The 20,786-nt window shown below is 51.8% G+C and overlaps 2 protein-coding genes across 4 annotated transcripts in view; both read left to right on the plus strand.

Annotated features, from left to right (window-relative positions):
• The first annotated feature begins 2,431 nt into the window (after positions 1 to 2,431).
• On the plus strand, positions 2,432 to 12,225 carry TNFAIP6 (TNF alpha induced protein 6). The gene is made up of 6 exons (XM_064154283.1): positions 2,432 to 2,756; positions 4,211 to 4,348; positions 5,604 to 5,765; positions 8,653 to 8,881; positions 9,933 to 9,973; positions 11,643 to 12,225. Exons 1-6 carry the CDS (start codon positions 2,432 to 2,434, stop codon positions 11,804 to 11,806), a joined length of 1,059 nt encoding a protein of 352 aa, XP_064010353.1. The 3' UTR covers positions 11,807 to 12,225.
• Positions 12,226 to 17,560: 5,335 nt separating this feature from the next.
• RIF1 (replication timing regulatory factor 1) overlaps positions 17,561 to 20,786 on the plus strand; it is a 45,889-nt gene continuing 42,663 nt past the window's right edge. For all 3 annotated transcript variants that reach the window (XM_064154920.1, XM_064154928.1, XM_064154935.1), the window contains exons 1-2: positions 17,561 to 17,720; positions 19,215 to 19,293. In XM_064154920.1, the coding sequence (XP_064010990.1) occupies positions 17,614 to 17,720; positions 19,215 to 19,293 (186 nt within the window). In that variant the 5' untranslated portion in view covers positions 17,561 to 17,613. The remainder of the gene's footprint in view (positions 17,721 to 19,214; positions 19,294 to 20,786) is intronic.

The following is a 20,786-nucleotide window of genomic DNA, read 5'->3' on the forward strand; positions in this document are numbered from 1 at the left end:
GCTGGGTAAAAAGGGTTTTTCTATCTCAGATGGGTTTAAATCCTATGTGAAAAGGGTTTTTCTATCTCAGATGGGTTTAAATGCTGGGTGAAAAGGGTTTTCCTATCTCAGATGGGCTTAAATGCTATGTGAAAAGGGTTTTTCTATCTCAGATGGGTTTAAATGCTGGGTGAAAAGGGTTTTCCTATCTCAGATGGGCTTAAATGCTGAGTGAAAAGAGTTTTTCTATCTCAGATGGGTTTAAATGCTGAGTGAAAAGGGTTTTTCTATCTCAGATGGGTTTAAATGCTGGGTGAAAAGGGTTTTTCTATCTCAGATGGGTTTAAATGCTGGGTGAAAAGGGTTTTTCTGTCTCAGATGGGTTTAAATGCTGGGTGAAAAGGGTTTTTCTATCTCAGATGGGTTTAAATGCTGGGTGAAAAGGGTTTTTCTATCTCAGATGGGTTTAAATGCTGGGTGAAAAGGGTTTTTCTATCTCAGATGGGTTTAAATTCTGTGGGAATGTTTTTTTTCCTATCTCAGATTTAAATGCTGTGGGAAGAGGAGCTTTCTATCTCAGATAGGTTTGAAATGCTGTGGGAGTAGGGTTTCTATATCTCAGGTAGGTTTAAATGCTGTGGGAATAGGGGTTTTATATCTCATATAGGTTTAAAATGCCATAGGAAGAAGGTTTTTCTATCTCAGGTTTAAATGTTGTGGGAATAGAGGTTTTCTATCTCAGATAGGTTTAAAATGCTGTGGGAACTGAGGTTTTCTATCTCAGATAGGTTTAAAACACTGTGGGAATAGCTGGTGGGGATTGTTCTGGTCTCAGATTGGTTTAAAGAGTTCTTAGAGTTCTTCTTAGATGTCTTAATAATTATCCAGTGCAAAACAGATTTGGGATGTAGTGAGAGAAAGTGTGCTGCAGCAAAAGCAGTGTGACCAGGGGATTCTGCCCTTCTGCTCTGCTTAGACCCCATCTGGAGCACTGTGTCCGGTTCTGGTGCTCCCAGCACAAGGAGGATATGGAGCAAAGCTGGAGGTGGGTAGGTTCAGAGTGGACATGAGAAAGTTCTTCAGCATGAGAGTGGTGAGAGGCTGGAATGGGATGCCCAGGGAGATGGTTGAGGTCCCATCCCTGGAGGTGTTTAAGGCCAGGCTGGCTGAGGCTGTGGGCAGCCTGCTCTAGGGTAGGGTGTCCCTGGGCATGGCAGGGGGGTCAGAACTGGCTGATCCCTGTAGAATTATAAAGTCATAGAATCAACCAGGTTGGAAGATCCAAGCTCATCCAGACCAACCTATCACCCAGCCCTGGCCAGTCAACCAGACCATGGCACTAAGTGCCCCATCCAGGCTTTGCTTCAACACCTCCAGGGAGAGCAACTCCACCACCTCCCTGCAGCCCATTCCAATGGCAAATCCTTGAGCAACCTGCTCTAGTGGAAGGTTTCCCTACCCATGGCAGGGGGTCAGAGCTGGATGATCTTTAAGGTCTCTTCCAATTCAAACCATTCCATGAATGTATGACCTAAGAAGGGATCTCAGCACAACTCAGTGCTGACCATGGCTATTTTATCTTTGGCCAAACTCCTGGCTCTGATCACACCCCAAGGAAAGCTTCTGGTTTCCCCCCACGCTTAAATCACTGCTGGACAAAATTCTTCCTGTTTTGCAGGTGTGCCTCTCTCAGCTCAGGTTATCCAGGACACTTAGTGCCATGGTCTGGTTGACTGGCTAGGGCTGGGTGCTAGGTTGGACTGGGTGATCTTGGAGGTCTCTTCCAACCTGCTTGATTCTATGATTCTATGAATAAGGCAGGCCTAAGCAAACCCCAAGCTCAGCTTAGCTATGCAGATTGGTTGTGGGACAGATGTCCATACATATGGCACCAGACAAGCAGGCTGTGCAAAGCTTCTACAGCTTGTAGCAGCAGTGACAGTTTCTAGGTTTCCCTGGAAAGCTGCTTTATGTTGTGCTTGTAACAGAGAAGGAGGAGGTGTGTTGGGGGGGAATAGATGAAGAAGAAAGTGGATTCCTTTTCTGTGCAGCAGAAATGTCAGCCAGCAGTGGTTCTGGTCCTGCCCTCTGTGACACAAGCTCAGATATTTTGGTTTCACATCTTCGTTCCCTTTAATCGCTGCCTCTGCTCTGTCCAAGTAGCTCTGATACAACTTCTCTGGAGACTCCAAACAAAGCTCTGATTCATCTTGCACAGGCACTTTGCCTTCCAGCCAAAAGGAGGCTGTGATAGCGAGCCAGAAGGAGCTTCCCCTGAGTCACAGAGGATACGCAGACCCAGGGCTGCTGTCACCAGCCCCTCGTTCCCATGGCTACTGCCTCAAGAGTGCTCCTCGGAGAGTCCTTCCCTGCGTTTGTTGATCTTCTGTTGTTCAAGGGCTGACCACAGTCTGGCGAGCTCTGATGTTCAGTGCTTCCTCCGAACAAAAACATGCCTGCTGGCAAGAGCACGCCTTTGGGTGGCAAGAGCAGGCCTTTGGGTGGCAAGAGCACACCTCTAGGTGGTAAGAGCACACCTCTAGGTGGCAAGACCATGCCTTTGGGTGGCAAGAGCATGCCTCTAGGTGGTAAGAGCACACCTCTAGGTGGCAAGACCATGCCTTTGGGTGGCAAGAGCATGCCTCTAGGTGGTAAGAGCACACCTCTAGGTGGCAAGACCATGCCTTTGGGTGGCAAGAGCATGCCTCTAGGTGGTAAGAGCACACCTCTAGGTGGCAAGACCATGCTTTTGGGTGGCAAGAGCATGCCTCTAGATGGTAAGAGCACACCTCTAGGTGGTAAGAGCACACCTCTAGGTGGCAAGAGCAGGCCTTTGGGTGGCAAGAGCATGCCTCTAGGTGGTAAGAGCACACCTCTAGGTGGTAAGAGCTTGCCTCTAGGTGGCAAGAGCATGCCTTTGGGTGGTAAGAGCATGCCTCTAGGTGGCAAGAGCATGCCTCTGGGTGGAATACTGTGTCCAGTGTCCTGCTCCCTGGTTCAGGAGAGACAGGGACCTGTGGGAGAGAGACCAGCAGGGTGGAGAGAGCCACGAGGGGGACTGGGGGACTTTAGCATCTCCCCTATGGAGAGAGACTGAGAGCCCTGGGGCTGTTTAGTCTGGAGAAGGCTGAGAGGAGATCTGATCCATGTGCACAAACACCTGAGGGGTGGGGGTCAAGTGCCTGGGGCCAAGCTCTTTTTAGTGGTCAGCAGCAATAAGCCAAGGAGCAACAGCTGCAAACTGTAACAGAGAAGGCTTCAGCTCAACATGAGGAGAAACTTCTCTGCAGTGAGGGTGCCAGAGCCCTGGAGCAGGCTGCCCAGAGAGGTTGTGGAGTCTCCTTCTCTGGAGACTTTCCAAACCCACCTGGATGCATTCCTGAGTGAACTACCCTAGGGGATTCTGCTTGGCAGGGAGGTTGGACTGGATGATCTCTCGAGGTCCCTTCTGTGATTCTGTGTGCTTCTGTGATTTTTCCTTTACATCCAGTGCTGTAATTTATTTACATTCTGCCCTGAAGTCCCCATTTCTTTTGCTGGAATTTTTCAGCAAGCCATAAGCTACTACAGCTACCTCGAGTTAGAGAATGGTTGGGCTCAACCATCTTAAAGGTCTTTCTGCAAGGCAAACACTTAGAATCATAGAATCAACCAGGTTGGAAGAGACCTCCAAGATCATCCAGTCCAACCTATCCCCAGCCCTATCCACTCAACCAGACCATGGCACTAAGTGCCCCATCCAGTCTTGTCTTGAACACCTCCAGGGATGGCAACTCCACCACCTCCCTGGGCAGCCCATTCCAATGCCAATCACTCTCTCTGACAACTTCCTCCTAACATCCAGCCTAGACCTCCTCTGGCACAACTTGAGACTCTGTCCCCTTATTCTGTTGCTGCTTGCCTGGCAGAAGAGGCCAAGCCCCACCTGGCTACAGCCTCCCTTCAGGTAGTTGTAGACAGCAATGAGGTCACCCCTGAGCCTCCTCTTCTCTAGGCTAAACACCCCCAGCTCCCTCAGCCTCTCCTCATAGGGTTTCTGTTCCAGGCCCCTCACCAGCTTTGTTGCCCTTCTCTGGACACCTTCCAGCACCTCAACATCTCTCCTCCCCTGGCACAACTTGAGACTGTGTGTCCTCGTTCTGTTGCTGGTTGCCTGAGGGCAGCCCAGAAGGCAGGCCAGCTGTGCTGGGATAAGGAACTGCTGCACTAATGGGTTGCTTTGGTCCCACAGAACGAGCAGCTGGGGTGTACCACCGGGAGTCACGCTCGGGCAAGTACCAGCTCACCTACGCCGAGGCTAAAGCCGTCTGCGAGTACGAGGGAGGACACCTGGCCACCTACCAGCAGCTGGAGGCAGCCAGAAAAATAGGTTTGGACAGCATCATGGCTGCTTGCTTTTTGTGTTGCTTGTTTGTGGTGTTAGCAGCTTTGTGTTTTCTGGAGTGTTGTGGGCTCAGCAGGTTCGGTAAGGCAAAGTGCAAGGCCCTGCACCTAGGTCTGGGCGACTCTTGATATCAGTCTAGGCTGAGGATCATCATCCCCAGAGATTGAGAACAGCCCTGCAGAGAGGGACTTGGGAGTGTTGGTGGGTGAGAAGCTGGGTATGAGGCAGCAAGGGGAACTTTCAGCCCAGAGGGCTGATGGCAGCCTGGGCTGCAGCAAAGGAAGTGTGGCCAGAGGTGGAGAGAGGAGATCCTGCCACTCTGCTCCACTCTGAGGAGACCTCACCTGCAGTGCTGTGTCCAGCTATGGGGCTCCTGACACAAGAGAGACACAGACCTGCTGGAGAGGGTCCCATGAGGACAATTAGAGGGCTGGAGTACTGCTCCTACAAAGACAGGCTGAAAAAAAAATGGGCTGTACAGCCTGGACAAGAGAAGGCTCAAAGATGAGGCCTTGAACAACCTGTTCCAGTGGAAGGAGCCCCTGTCCACGGTGCAGGGGTTGGAACTAGATGATCTGGAAGGTTCCTTCCAACCCAAACCGTTCTTAGGAATAAACATGATGAAAAGAGCCTGACTGATGATATGAGAAGCAGCAGTGCACATCTGCGAGAGAAGCTCCCTTAGGAGAAGCACTCTTCTCTGTAGCCCCCAGGTGCAGTAGCTAGGGAGGTCCTGCTGCTTCCCAGCTTGGCCTGACAGCTCCCAGCTGGGTACTGCTGGTTCCAGGGCTATGCTGCACCCAGAGCACAGGGGAGATGTGTGTGGATGTCATCCCTGACAGCTCTGCAGGTAGCACAGCTGAGGGAGAGGGTGGTTTGCAATCTGGGCAAAAAGCCTGGGACCTTACAAGCCTCTCAGTCCCAGAGTCCCAGGTTCACAGACTGCATCAAGTTGGAAGAGACCCTCAAAGGTCATCTTGTTCAACCCCCCTGCAGTCAGCAGGGACACCTCCAGCTAGAACAGGCTGCCCAGAGTCACATCAACTCTGATCTTGCATGCCTGCAGGGTGACAACCTCAGCCACCTCTCTGGGCGACCTCTTCCAGTATCTCACCACCCTCATTGCGCAGAACTTCCTCCTGCTGTCCAGCCGTGGTCCTGTGATTCTCTGACTATAAAGCAGAGCTTCTTCCCTAGGATTGATGTATCACACCTAAGCCTCCCTGTCTGCCTCTTGCAGGTTTCCACGTGTGTGCTGCTGGCTGGATGGCAAAGGGCAGAGTTGGTTATCCCATCGTGAAAGCCGGAGCCAACTGCGGCTTTGGGAGAACTGGGATTGTGGATTACGGGATCCGCCTCAACAGGAGCGAGAGATGGGATGCCTACTGCTACAACCCCAACGGTGGGCCTCACACCATGCCCCTGCTCCTCAGCTCTGCACCTCTGACTGCACACCAGGCTGTCAGAGGCACCCAGGCTCTGAACTGGGCAGCTCCAGCGCCGTAGGGGTGCTGCCGGAGAAGGGGGTGTTGATACACAGCCTCAAGGTGTGCCAGGGGAGGTCTAGGCTGGATGTTAGGAGGAAGTTGTGGCCAGAGTCATAGAATTGTAGAATCAACCAGGTTGGAAGAGACCTCTAAGATCATCTAGTCCAACCTAGCACTCTACCCTATCCAGTCAGTCAGACCATGGCACTAAGTGCCTCATCCAGTCTTGAACACAGCAACTCCGCCACTTCCCTGGGCAGAACCCCCAACCCCCTGCCAGAGCAGGACCATGCAACCTCTCTTAGGTCACAGAGGAATGCATCCAGATGGGCCTTGAAAGTCTCCAGAGAAGGAGACTCCATAACCTCTCTAGGGAGCCCATTCCAGTAGGCCCTTACAGTAATAAAGTTCTCCCTCGTGTTGAGGTGGAACCTCCTGTGCTGCAGCTTCCATCCATTGCTCCTTGTCCTATCCTAGGGAGCTTTCAAACTGCTCACTGCAGGGTACTCCACTGCTTCCCCTGGGAGATGATTACAATGTCTGCCTATGCTCATGGGGACAGACATTCTGCAGGGGTCCCATTTCTGTACAACACACACAAACACTGAGAAGAAAACCAGAGAGAGTGATTGGCAATGGAATGGGCTGCCCAGGGAGGTGGTGGAGTCACCATCCCTGGAGGTGTTCAAGCAAAGCCTTAGTGCCATGGTCTGGTTGATTGGCTAGGGCTGGGTGCTCGGTTGGACTGGATGATTTTGGAGGTCTCTTCCAACCTGCTTGATTCTATGATAGACTTTTATTTGGAGCCTCTGCTGTTACCTACAGCTGCTCTGGCTTAGTCAGAGCTCAGTGTCATGGAGCTCAGGGCCATGTCTAGCACTGAAACACCTGAGAGATGCAGCTCCCAGTAGTGCTCTCTCTGTGTGTGTGTGATTGGGTGGGCAAAAGTGTTATCTCCAAAGCAGACCCAGAGAGACAATTCAAACATAACTGAGAAGCCCTCACCAGGTATGAGACATCTCTCCAATCTCCCTGCATTCAGCACACTGCCCATGAGTGCAATATTGACATGGCTGCTCTTCCAATTTATGGAGTCACAGAATCACTCTGGAGTTCAGTCCAACTGTTAACCCGGCACTGCCAGGTCACCACTGAACCATGGCCCTCAGCACCACATCTCCAAGGCCTTGAAACTCCTCCAGGGTTGGGAACTCCACCACCGTCCCAGGCAGTCTGGTCCAGGCTGTGATAAAACTTCCAGGGAAGAAATTGTTCCTCATGTCCAACCTAAAACTCCCTTGGTGCAACTTGAGGCTGTTTCCTCTTGTCTTTCCAGGAGGTCTTGTCCTCATATCCTCTTCTCCCTTATTACTTGGGAGAAGAGCCCAACCCCCACCTCACTCCAGCCTCCTTTCAGGGAGCTGTAGAGAGCAATGAGCTCTCCCCTCAGCCTCCTCTTCTCCAGACTACACACCCCCAGTTCCCTCAGCTGCTCCTCCCCAGCCCTGTTCTTCAGACCTTCACCAAGTTTGTTGCCCTTCTCTGCCACACACTTCAGCACCTCCATGTCCAAAGCTGAGCCCAGTACTCGAGGTGAGCCCTCACTGGTGCTGAGTGCAAGGGGTTGATTCCTGCCCTAGTCCTTCTGGCCACACTTTTGCTGGTGCTGTTTGCCTTCTTGGCCATCTGAGCATGCTTCTTGATACCACTTCATATAGCAGGGAGGACAGAAAAGTGGGGACCAACAAGAATAGCAAAGCTTTGTGCCCAGCTTGGCTCTCCTACTCCCCCAAGCATCCTCCCCTGCCTGGCAGAGCTTGGAGCTGGAGCTGCCTGTGACGTCTGTCCAGCTGTGGACATTTTGTTTGTGCTCAGAGGGCCTGAGGTTGTTTGTGTGAGCTGGGCAGTTATTAATCAAATAGCTCTGTGGGGTGGGGGACACTCACAGATGTTCAGCAGACAAAGCTGCAAGAGGAACTACTGCACTAATTATTGCTGCATGTCAGCCCCACGTCCTGCTTGTCAGCCTTTTCCTCTGGGCTGAGAGGTGGTTACTGTCCAAGGGCAGGGTCTGGACAGAGGACAAAGGGAGAACAGAACAGCCCACGAGCAGCTGATGAGGTCAGTCTCTCTCCTAAAAGGATTTGTGTTCACTCTTGATGGACACTGCTGCAAGGCCTGTATGCAGGTGACACAGCTACAGCCTTAACAGTATGATGCTCTTCCCACCTGGACAGAAGCCCAAAGTGCAAGTCCTGGGGCAACTGTCCACATGGCCAAGAAGGCCACCAGCATCCTGGCTTGTGTCAGCAATAGTGTGGCCAGCAGGACCAGGGAAGGGATCCTGCTGCCCCTGTGCTGGGTACTGGTGAGGTCACCTCTTAAATCCTGGGTTTGGTTTTGGGCCTCTCACTCCAAGAAGGACATTAAGGTGCTGAAGCAGGTCTAGAGAAAGGCAACGAAGCAGGGTCTGGAGAACAGGGCTGGTGAGGATGTCTCTGCTGACCCAGAGGGGGTTGGACTAGATGAGCTTTGGAGGTCCCTTCCAAGTCAGACCACTCTATGATTCCATGAAGTCAGTGAAAGCTTTTCCAGTCAGCCAGTGAGTTTTGGATCAAGCCTCTTGTTTCCCAAATATCTGCTCCCACAAGCTCAGAATGCTTCATACTTCTTCTGAAGTGCTCAGACAGATGAAAAGTCCTGTCCCCCTGGGTGTTCCAAGGGTCAAGGTGCACCAAGCTCTAAACCACAGCCATGTCCAGAATGAAGGCTTCGACTCTGATGGTTTTATTTTCCTCCTAGGAAAAGAATGTGGTGGAGTCTTCACAGACTCCAAGCACATCTTTAAGTCACCAGGCTACCCAAATGAGTATGAAAACGACCAAATTTGCTACTGGCACATTAGAGTGAAGTATGGACAACGCGTCCACCTGCAGTTCCTGGAGTTTGATGTTGAAGATGACACCGCTTGCATGGCTGATTTCTTGGAGATCTATGACAGCTATGATGATGTCAATGGCTTTGTGGGCAGGTAAAGCAAGTCCAGCTTTAATACAGGATCATAGAAGTGTTTGGGTTGGGAAAGCCTTCTTAGATCCAGTCCAACCATCAACCCAACACCACCACAGCCATTAAACCATGCCCCAAAGTGCCATAGCCACATGGGTTTTGAACACTGCCAGGGATGGGGACTTCACCACCTCCCTGGACAGGCTGTGCCAATGCCTGACCACTCCTGCAGCAAAGAAATTGTTCCTCATCTCCAACCTAAACTTCCCCTGCCACAATTTCAGACCATTGCCTCTTCTTTTGTCACCTGAGACTAGGGAGAAGAGCCCAACACCCACCTGTCTCCAGCCTCCTTTCAGGGAGCTGTAGAGAGCAATGAGGTCTCCCCTCAGCCTCCTCTTCCCCAGGCTGAACACTCCCAGTTCCCTCAGCTGCTCCTCCCCCAGCCCTGTTCTCCAGACCCTTCACCAGCTTTGTTAAGCCCTCTCTGGACCTGCTCCAGCCTCCTAATGTCCTTCTTGGAGCGAGGGGCCTAAATGTGGTCCCAGTATTTGTGGTTTGGCCTCACCAGTGATGAGTACAGGGAGACAATCCCTGCCCAAGAGGGAAAATAAACCAGAACCCACTTTGGAATCCCTGCCTCTTTTCACACCCTCTCTCTAAATGGTGTGTAGCAAAGGAAGGAAACAGCTTTGCCTTTGCAGGTAAGTTTGCCTTTACAGATGACTCTAAATGGTTTCCTTGGAGGGTTGGAACTGGATGATCTTTGAGGTCCCTTCCAACCTAAACCATTCTGTGATTCTTAGCCTTGGGTCCTTGCTCTTTCCCTGCATGTCTTTTTTGATTGCTCCTTTTTTTGGTTTGCATCATTTGCTTCCTGCTAATATTGACAAATGTTTCCTTCTCCCTCCTTCCCTAAGCCTTACTGTAGGATAAGAACAAAACTCATTTAGGCACCTGCTTTACCTGAATACCTAGAAGCAGTTCAGCCCCACCAACTGCAGCTGGATGGTAGGGTCCTGTGGCATATTTTCAGCATCTTTTGGTCATGACCATTTGCATTTTTCTTCCAGGTTTTGTGGAGATGAGCTGCCAGATGACATCATTAGCACAGGTAATGCATTTCATAGAATCAATCAGTCAAGCTTAGAAGGGACCACAAGGATTGTCAGCTTCAATCCCTCAGCCATGGGCAGGGACACCTTATACTAGATCAGGCTGTCTAGAGCCTCATCCAGCCTGGCCTTAAACACCTCTAGGGATGAGGCTTCTACCACCTCCCTGGGCAACTTGTTCCAGGGGCTCACCATCCCATTTGTACTAGGTAAAAAAAACCAAAAATCATCAAAAATCACTTTTTGTCCCTAATAATGTACAGTTAAAGTTTCCAAAGACACAGGCTCTGAACCAGGGGATTGAGTCCAGCATCAGTAAGTTTGCAGATGACACCAAACTAGGAGCAGCTGTGGAGCTGTTGGAGGGTAGAAGAGCCCTGCAGAGGGACCTGGCCAGGCTGGATGGGTGGGCAGAGGCCAATGGGATGAGACTGAACAAGGCCAAGTGCAGGGTTCTGCACTTTGGCCACAACAACCCCAAGCAGCACTACAGGCTGGGGACAGAGGGGCTGAGAGCAGCCAGGCAGAGAGGGACCTGGGGGTACTGGCACATAGTAGGTGAATATGAAGCAGCAGTGTGCCCAGGTGGGCAGGAGAGCCAATGGCATCCTGGGCTGGCTCAGGAGCAGTGTGGCCAGCAGGACAAGGGAGGTTCTTCTGCCCCTGTGCTCAGCACTGCTCAGGCCACACCTTGAGTGCTGTGTCCAGTTCTGGGCTCCTCAATTCAGGAGAGATGTTGAGGTGCTGGAAGGTGTCCAGAGAAGGGCAAGGAAGCTGGTGAGGGGCCTGGAGCACAGCCCTGTGAGGAGAGGCTGAGGGAGCTGGGGGTGTGCAGCCTGCAGAAGAAGAGGCTCAGGGCAGAGCTCATTGCTGTCTGCAGCTACCTGAAGGGAGGCTGTAGCCAGGTGGGGTTGGGCTCTGCTGCCAGGCACCCAGGGACAGAACAAGAGGACACAGCCTCAAGCTGCACCACAGCAGGTTCAGGCTGGATGTTAGGAAGAAGTTCTTCAGAGCAAGAGTGATTGGCATTGGAATGGGCTGCCCAGGGAGGTAGTGGAGTTTAAGAGGAGGTTGGATAAGTCACTTAGAATCATAGAATCAAACAGGTTGGAAGAGACCTCCAAGCTCAGCCAGTCCAACCTAGCACCCAGCCCTGTCCAATCAACCAGACCATGGCACTAAGTGCCTCAGCCAGGCTTTGCTTGCACATATGAAGTGTTAACATTTCACAGATAGAGTGAAGCTGAGGAGCACTCTAAAGAATAGCTTTGCAGAAAGTGCTGGGTGCAGCAAAGCTTCATCAACCTCTGGGCTCTGCAAACAAAGGAAACTGAGGGAAATCTGCCTGGTTTTCTGTGTGGCTAAGAATCCTCCCAGCTTGGAAGGAGACAGGCTACATGGATTCCTCTAAAGATTCAGAGGATGGTTTGGGCTGGAAGGGACCCTAAAGGTCATCCAGTTCCAACCCCACTGCCACTTCCACTAGCCCAGGTTGCTCAAGGCCTTATCCAACCTGGCCTTGAACACCTCTAGGGAGGGGACATCCACAACCTCCCTGAGCAAACTGTTCCAGTGTCTCACCACCCTCACTGGAAAGATCTCAGGTGAAAGAGCACCTTTAAAATGACTTAAAAAATGTGACCTCTGCTTTTCTTCTTCTTGTCCCAGGCAATGTTATGACCTTGAAGTTTTTGACAGATGCCTCAGTGACTGCTGGTGGGTTTCAGATTAGATACATGACCATGGACATGCCTTCCAAGACAAGTGATGGAAAGAATACAACTTCCCAAGGGAAAAATAACTTCTTAGCTGGAAAATTTGGTATTATGTGAGCAGAGGAAGGAGACAGACTCGTGAAGAAACTGGGTTTAGAGCCCATCTGGGATATCTGCTTCTTCAGCTCAGACATTTTCTGCACCTCTTTCTGATCTTTTTCCTGCTTCTCTGTAAGTGTTGTTAATAAAAGTATCACTAGGAAGTAAGTTATACTTAGGTGAATAATAGAAGGCTATTTTTAGATGACAAGTACTGTAAAGATCCAAAGGATTCTTTGTTACCAAAGGCTTTAAAATTATTTTTCTATCTAAACTGCTCTTTTTCCTCATTCCTTGACACAAACTTCGTGGGGTGACTGTTTCCATTATGTCTGAATGTTGTTCTCTCTCCTCATTTTCCTTGATTTTTACATATTTATTATCTTTTGTTTAGATTGTTGCTGTGGTTTTGTAAGTTCTGTGCCTGTTAATATTAAGTATTGTTCTTATTTTAATTGACTGATGTCCCTGAACTCAAAAGGCTTTTATGGAGCAGGCTGTGGGTGTAGTCTGCCTGCACTTCAGCAAGGCCTTTGACACTGTCTGCCACAAGCAGCTCCTGGCCAAGCTGGCTTGGACTGATTCACCCTGATATGGGTCAAGAACTGGCTGGAGGGCCAGGCCCAGAGAGTGGTGGTGAATGGTGCAACATCCAGGTGGTAGCTGGCACTAGTGCTGTGCCCTAGGGCTGGGCACAGTCCTGTTCAACATCTTTATTGGTGATCTGGACCAGGGGATTGAATCCAGCATCAGGAAGTTTGCAGATGACACCAAGCTAGGAGCAGCTGTGGAGCTGTTGGAGGGTAGGAGAGCCCTGCAGAGGGACCTGGCCAGGCTGGATGGGTGGGTAGAGGCCAATGGGATGAGATTGAACAAGGCCAAGTGCAGGGTTCTGTACTTTGGCCACAACAACCCCAAGCAGCACTACAGGCTGGGGACTGAGTGGCTGAGAGCAGCCAGGCAGAGAGGGACCTGGGGGTACTGGCACATAGTAGCTGAAGATGAAGCAGCAGTGTGCCCAGGTGGGCAGGAGAGCCAATGGCATCCTGGGCTGGCTCAGGAGCAGTGTGGCCAGCAGGACAAGGGAGGTTCTTCTGCTCCTGTGCTCAGCATTGTCAGGCCACACCTTGAGTGCTGTGTCCATCTTTGGGCTCCTCAATTCAGGAGAGATGTTGAGGTGCTGGAAGGTGTCCAGAGAAGGGCAGCAAGGCTGGTGAGGGGCCTGGAGCACAAACCCTGTGAGGAGAGGCTGAGGGAGCTGGGGGTGTGCAGCCTGCAGAAGAGGAGGCTCAGGGCAGAGCTCATTGCTGTCTGCAGCTACCTGAAGGGAGGCTGTAGCCAGGTGGGGTTGGGCTTTTCTGCCAGGCAACCAGCAACAGAAGAAGAGGACACAGTCTCAAGTTGTGGCAGGAGAGGTCTAGGTTGGATGTTAGGAGGAAGTTGTTGTCAGAGGGAGTGATTGGCATTGGAATGGGCTGCCCAGGGAGGTGGTGGTGTCACTGTGCCTGGAGGTGTTGAAGCCAAGCCTGGCTGGGGCACTTAGTACCATGGTCTGGTTGATTGGCCAGGGCTGGGTGCTAGGTTGGACTGGCTGAGCTTGGAGGTCTCTTCCAACCTGGTCGATTCTGTGATTCTATGATCCTGTGACTGGCCCAGCAGCCACAAACTCAACAGCTGGGAAGCAATAAGAACGGCACAGATCAGTGATATCATCAGTGTAAGTTCGTTGTGAGATAAGTCAGAAACTGCCCAGTTAATTTAGTGAGGATTTCCTCATCTGGAGATCACAGAATCATACAATGGTAGGAGTTGGATGGCACCTTGGAAATCATCCAGTCCAACCTCTTTGTCATAACAGGATCACTTGGAGCAGGTCACACAGGTGGGTTTTGAAGGGCTCTAGAGAAGGAGGCTCCACAGCTTCTCTAGGCAGCCTGCTCCAGGGCTCCAGCACCCTGACAATGAAGAAGTTTCTCCTCGTGTTGATGCAGAACTTCCTGAGTTCCTGTTTGTACCTGGTGTTGTTCCTTGTCCTGTCACTGGGCACCACCAAAAAGAGCCTGGCACCTTCTTCTTGACCTGCACTCCTCAGATGTTTATAGGCACTGATAAGATGCCCTCTCAGCTTGCTTTCCCCCAGTCTGAACAGCCCCAGGGCTCTCAGCATTCCTTCACAGGACAGATGTTCAAGTCCCTCCATCATCCTTGTAGCTCTCCATTCACTCTTCAACAGATCCCTGTCTCAAACTGGGGAGCTCAAAACAGGACACAGTATCCCAGGTGTGGTCTCAGCAGGGCAGAGTAGAGGGGCAGAAGAACCTCCCTAGACCTGCAGGATGCACTTTTCCTGATGCACCTCAGGACAGCATTGGCCCTCTTGGCCACAAGGGGCACATTGCTGGTCACTGAGATGTTGATAACTGAGATGTTGATAACTGAGATGTTCACTTCCTTTCGTTTCTGTGGTTGCACTCAGCAAAGAATCAAGCAAAAGACTTTGTAAGGATAATAAAGCATCAGAAGAACTTGCTGAGAGACAGCAAATCCCTTCAGAAGGTCCTGTCAAGGTGCTGTATGTTGTTCACACGGGTTTGAAGAAGACTGAACCACTTGAGTAGTTGAACAGAAATCACTCTCCATGTGTTCTTAACTCCAGTTCAAACTCCTCAGCCTGAAGCAGCATTAAAGCTACCTCTGTTTTAATAACATGCTGAGTTTCCAATGGATTCTTTTTGTTTCTTGACAACACTTTAGACTTTGAAAGATTTCCTTTGCTTTGCAGCAGTAAATAAGTTGGGAGGGTTTCTTTTGCCTTTCACCCTGAGTCTTTTCCTGCCCTTCTCAGTCCAGTTCTGACTGAGAATCTTCCTCTGAATTATTTAGGCTGGATGTTAGGAGGAAGATCTTCACAGAGAGAGTGATTTCCCATTGGAATGGGCTGCCCAGGGAGGTGGTGGAGGCACCGTCCCTGGGGGTCTTCAAGAAAAGACTGGATGAGGCACTTAGTGCCATGGTCTGGTTGACTGGCTAGGGATGGGTGCTAGGTTGGACTGGATGATCTTGGAGGTCTCTTCCAACCTGGATGATTCTATGATTCCATGATTCTATGATTTGAAGCCAGGTTGGACAAGGCTTTCAGCATCCTGGTCTTAGTGGATGCTGTCTCTGCCCATGGCAGGAAGGCTGGAAATAGATGGGCACAGAATCATTTAGGTTGGAAAAGACTTTGGAGATCGTGGAGTCCAACCAATAACCCTGCTCTACCAAGTCCACCACTAAGCCATATCCCCCAAAACCATGTCCTTTCCCCACACACCATGTCCTTTCCCCAGACACCATGTCCTTTCCCCAAACACCATGTCCTTTCCCCACACACCATGTCCTTTCCCCACACACCATGTCCTTTCCCCAAACACCATGTCCTTTCCCCACACACCATGTCCTTTCCCCACACACCATGTCCTTTCCCCAAACACCATGTCCTTTCCCCACACACCATGTCCTTTCCCCACACACCATGTCCTTTCCCCAAACACCATGTCCTTTCCCCACACACCATGTCCTTTCCAAGCCAAACCACTCTCTGGTTCTATGGCTGGGAGTTTCTCAGAAAGAGGTTTGCAAATGAGGAGGAGAAACTTAAGCTAACCAGCCCCATTATTGCTTTGTTCTAATCATCACTTCCTTGTATTTACTTCATCCTGGATCTTTTGTTGTGGGATTGTTTCACTGGGAAGGGACTTTTTACAAAGGCATGTAGGGATAGGGTGAAAGAGGATGGATTGACGCTGGAGGAGGGGAGATTAAGACTGGAGATTAGGAAGAAATTCTTTCCAGTGAGGGTGGGGAGACACTGGAACAGGTTGCCCAGGGAGGCTGTAGATACTCCCTCCCTGGAGGTGTTCATGGCCAGGTTGGATGAGGATTTGAGCAACCTGGACTAGTGGGAGGTGTCCCTGCCATGGGCAGAGGTTGGAACTGGATGATCTTGAAGGTCCCTTCCAATGCAAACCATTGGAGGCACCGTCCCTGGAGGTGTTGAAGCAAAGCCTGGATGAGGCACTCGGTGCCATGGTCTGGTTGACTGGCCAGGGCTGGGTGCTAGGTTGGACTGGGTGAGCTTGGAGGTCTCTTCCAACCTGCTTGATTCTATGATGATTCTATGATTCTATACATCTCTACAATGCTGCTTCTTGGTTGTGCTGGAGATGAGTGCTGCAGCTAGCACTGCAGCTAGCACTGCAGCTGCTCAGTTCCCACCAGCACTTTGTTCACACTTCGTGGGAGCATCAGGAAGCAAAGTTCCCTGTGCTGCTTTAATGGGATCAAGCTGCAGTTCGAATCTGCTTTTTAATCCTGCCACCTCGTGGGCTGAATAAACCTCTTCATGTACTCCTGTTATAAAATGTCATCCCAGAGCTCCAAGAGCAGTCTGGGAGGAAGACAGATGGGTCAGAACCAAGGGATGTAGAGGAAATACTTCACAGTATCACAGTATCACAGTATCACCAAGGTTGGAAGAGACCTCACAGATCATCAAGTCCAACCCTTTAGCACAGAGCTCAAGGCCAGACCATGGCACCAAGTGCCACGTCCAGTCCTGCCTTGAACAGCTCCAGGGACGGCGACTCCACCACCTCCCCGGGCAGCCCATTCCAGTGCCCAATGACTCTCTCAGGGAAGAACTTTCTCCTCACCTCCAGCCTAAATCTCCCCTGGCGCAGCCTGAGGCTGTGTCCTCTCGTTCTGGTGCTGGCCACCTGAGAGAAGAGAGCAACCTCCTCCTGGCCACAACCTCCCCTCAGGTAGCTGTAGACAGCAATAAGGTCACCCCTGAGCCTCCTCTTCTCCAGGCTAACCAATCCCAGCTCCCTCAGCCTCTCCTCGTAGGGCTGTGCTCAAGGCCTCTCCCCAGCCTCGTCGCCCTTCTCTGGACACGCTCAAGCATCTCAATGTCCCTCCTAAACTGGGGGGCCCAGAACTGCCTGCCTGGAAATGCCCTTGCAGCCAGAGGGCTGATGCTGTGTAGGGGACAACTTCTTCCCAGATTCATGAAATGGTAGAGGTTGGAAGAGACCTGTGGGGATCAGATCTGGAAAAGAGAAGGCTCTGATGAGACCTTATCGTGGCCTGATATCTGAAGGGGCCTACAAGAAAGCTGAGGAGGACTTTTTAGGATGTCAGGTAGTGACTGGGCCCCCCAGTTTAGGAGGGACGTTGAGATGCTTGAGCGTGTCCAGAGAAGGGCGACGAGGCTGGGGGAGGCGCGGGAACGCATCGGCGGCTCGGCGCTCCGCGGGCGCAGGAAGCATCGATCGCTCGGCGCTCCGCGGGCCGCGGGAAGCATCGATCGCTCGGCGCTCCGCGGGCGCGGGAACGCATCGATCGCTCGGCGCTCCGCGGGCGCGGGAACGCATCTGTGGCTCGGCGCTCCGCGGGGCGCGGGAAGCATCGATCGCTCGGCGCTCCGCGGGCCGCGGGAAGCATCGATCGCTCGGCGCTCCGCGGGCGCGGGAACGCATCTGTGGCTCGGCGCTCCGCGGGCGCGGGAAGCATCGATCGCTCGGCGCTCCGCGGGCGCGGGAACGCATCTGTGGCTCGGCGCTCCGCGGGGCGCGGGAGGCATCGATCGCTCGGCGCTCCGCGGGCGATGCTCTCCCGGCTCGGCCGCGGGCCCCGCCCGCCCCCGCGCTCCCATTGGCTGTGCCGCCGCGGCCCGGGCTCGCGCGCCGCCCGTCCCGCCCGCCGCCATCTTTGCCCGGGAAGGTGGTGAGGGGCAGCGGCGGCTGGACCGGCGGCGCAGGGCTGCTCGATCGCCCGCTACCATGAGCGCTCCCGCCGCCAGCTCCAGCCTGCAGCCCCTGCTGGAAACCCTGGAGGACTCTTCCGCTCCTCCGGGCGATCTTACCGACGCGCACCTCACGATCGTCAAGTAAGCGCCGGGCGGCCGCGCCGCCTCTGGGGCAGCGTGAGGGGAGCGGGGAGGCCCGGGGCGGCCGAGGGAATCGCGGCATCGCTCGGCCCGTGTGGCTCCCAGCCGGCGCGGAGGGGTGGAGGGGGCCGCGGTGTGCAGGCCGGGCCCGGAGGGGAGGCCCGCGTGGTCAGGGCGGAGTGAGCCCCGCGGGAAGGGAAGCTGCGGCCCGGGCTGGAACTGGGGCGGCCGCGGGGGGCTGCGTGGCCGCGGGAAGCGTGCCGGCACGGAGGCGGAGAGGGAGGCTTTTTGCCGTCCGCTCACCCAAAAGTCCTTCCCTTTGCATTTCCCGAGGCGAATGAAGGAATCTTGAGGAAATCGGAACTTTTTTTTCGCGTTGGGAAAAGGCTTTGCGATTGAGCTTCACGCTCGGCGAACTTCGGTGCGGTGTTTGGGGGGTTTTAGAGTGGTCGGGTATTAATTGCATTCGTTTCTGGAAGGTGCTAGTTAGCCGTGAGGTTCTGCTTTTGCCTGGATCTTTGGGGTTTGTTAGCATATGCATAGGCGCGATCGCTTTTCATCGCTACCTCCTTGAGTTCCTGGCTTGCCGTTTACTGCTGGCTTTGAAGGTGTAAGCGCTTAGATAAGCAGCGGTGCCGAGCGCAAGCAGAAGATTTTACAGGTTGCTGGTAGTAACTGACAAAACGTCCTAACCTAGAGTATTATCTAGATCCTCAAGATTGTCTTCTGGATGGTTGCGCTTAGCACGAGTTGTGCTGTGTGGCACTGGTGGTTCGTTGGTGTTTTATGGGAGAAGTGCAGCTTTTCCCCTGTGAATCTTCACAAACAAGCAAAGTCATCACTGCGGGTTGTCAAACTAGAATTTTCCTGGTGTGAGGAGCCTGCATTCCACAACTGATTTAGAGGAATGAACTTCTTAAAGCTCCTGTAGTGCTGTGGAAAGTTTGTCTGTTGTGGGGTTTTTTTTCATGATCATCTGAAGGTTGTGCAGTTGTTTCTCTGGTTTCTATAGAAACGTGTGAGTTAGTGATTCTAACTTGACAAAACAAAGCCGTCCAGGTTTTCTCTTTTTAATACCCCACAAGCACAAAAAGAGTCATTAACCACTTAATTTTTTTCTAGTCTAATAGGACCTGTGTACTTTATAGCACAGTATTTTGCTGATGTATCACAGTATTATCAGGGGTAGAAGAGACCTCACAGATCATCAAGTCCAACCCTTTACCACAGAGCTCCAGGCTAGACCATGGCACTAAGTGCCACGTCCAATCCTGCCTTGAACAGGATTGTGTCAGGCAAACTGTGCTGAGTGATAGTTTTGCTCTATAACTTCAATGAGAGCTGTGTTGTAGCTTGTGATCAAGTTTTAGCTTGCTAGGCAAAGAAATGCTTCTGTGTTAGCTAATGAGTTATGCTTAGAAGTTTAAAAGTTATGCCAATCACAACACGTTTAACCTGTGGATTTTGCTTGGTTTCCTTCCTGCTCCTTTCAAGTCGCTTGACCGGTGAGGAGAGCAAACAGTTCACTGCAAACGTCAGAAAACACTTTCCTCGGCTTTGCAAAGTGTTCAAGGTATGTCTTTTTGGTTTGGCTTTCTACCCTTCAGTGAACAAAGATGAGTTGAGATGGCCAGAGTTATGGTGGCCACTGTAGGGCTTGGTTTTGAGCTCGTTTACATAATAAGAGCTGTTGGAGCAAGTAGTGATGAGGGCCACAAGGATGATGCAAGGACTGGAATACCTTTGCCCAGAGGACAGACTGAAGGAGCTGGGGTTGCTCAGACTGAGGAAGAGAAGACTGGGGGGATCGTAGAGCTGCCTTCCAATACCAGCCTACAGGAAGGCTGCAAAGGGACTTTTCGTGAGGGTGTCTAGAGACAGGACAAGGGGGAATGGTTTGAAGCTGAGGGAGAGCAGAGTTAGACCGGACCTTAGGAAGAAGTTCTTCAGCACAAAGGTGGTGAGACATTTTAATAGGCTGCCAGGGAAGTTGTGGATGCCTCCCTGGGGGTGTTGAAGGCCAGATTGTATGAGTCGTTGAGCAGACAAGTGTAGTTGAGAGACGTCCCTGCCCATGGCAGGGAGTTTGGAGTAGATGAGCTCTGAGGTCCCTGCCATTCTATGAATTAAAGCTAGTGATGTAGCAGTGAGTGTTTGTTGGCAAAATACATCTTCAGAGTTGCTAGAGAAAAACAGTAAAATACAGGATCTTGGATGTGTTCATCAGTGTTTTGCAGTCAAAACCAATGCAGTGCATTCCCTCTGCCTTTAGAAAAACACTTTGGGGATTTGGAATATGCAGCAGCTGTAACATTCTTCTGAAGATTAATGTAAAGACCATTCGTAGTTGCTTTTTTTTTTTCTCTTTGCTTTAGGTGTTTAAAAACAATTGGTGAGTCAAGCAACAGCATATAAACAAAGAAAGAACCATATATGGGATGAGATTGAACGAGGCCAAGTGCAGGATTCTGCACTTTGGCCACAACAACCCCAAGCAGCACTAGAGGCTGGGGACAGAGTGGCTGGAAAGCAGCCAGGAAGAAAGGGACCTGGGGGTACTGATAGATAGTAGGCTGAAGATGAGGCAGCAGTGTGCCCAGGTGGCCAAGAGAGCCAATGGCATCCTAGGCTGGCATTAGGAGCAGTGTGGCCAGTAGGACGAGGGAGGTTATTCTTCCCCTGGACTCAGCACTGGTCAGGCCACACCTTGAGTGCTGTGTCCAGTTCTGAGCTCTTCAATTCAAGAGAGATGTTGAGGTGCTGGAAGGTGTCCAGAGAAGGGCAACAAAGCTGGTGATGGGCCTGGAAAAAAAGCCTATGAGGAGAGGCTGAGGGAGCTGGGGGTGTGCAACCTGCAGAAGAGGAGGCTCACGGGTGACCTCACTGCTGTCTACAACTACATGAAAGGAGGATGTAGCCAGGTAGGGGTTGGCCTCTTCTCCCAGGCAGCCAGCAGTAGAACAAGGGGACACAGTCTGAAGTTGTGGCAGGGCAGGTCTAGGCTGGATGTTAGGAGGAAGTTGTTGTCAGAGAGAGTGATTGGCATTGGAATGGGCTGCCCAGGGA

The sequence above is a fragment of the Pogoniulus pusillus genome, chromosome 2 (assembly GCF_015220805.1).
Source record: "Pogoniulus pusillus isolate bPogPus1 chromosome 2, bPogPus1.pri, whole genome shotgun sequence".
In the NCBI taxonomy this organism is placed as follows: domain Eukaryota; kingdom Metazoa; phylum Chordata; class Aves; order Piciformes; family Lybiidae; genus Pogoniulus; species Pogoniulus pusillus.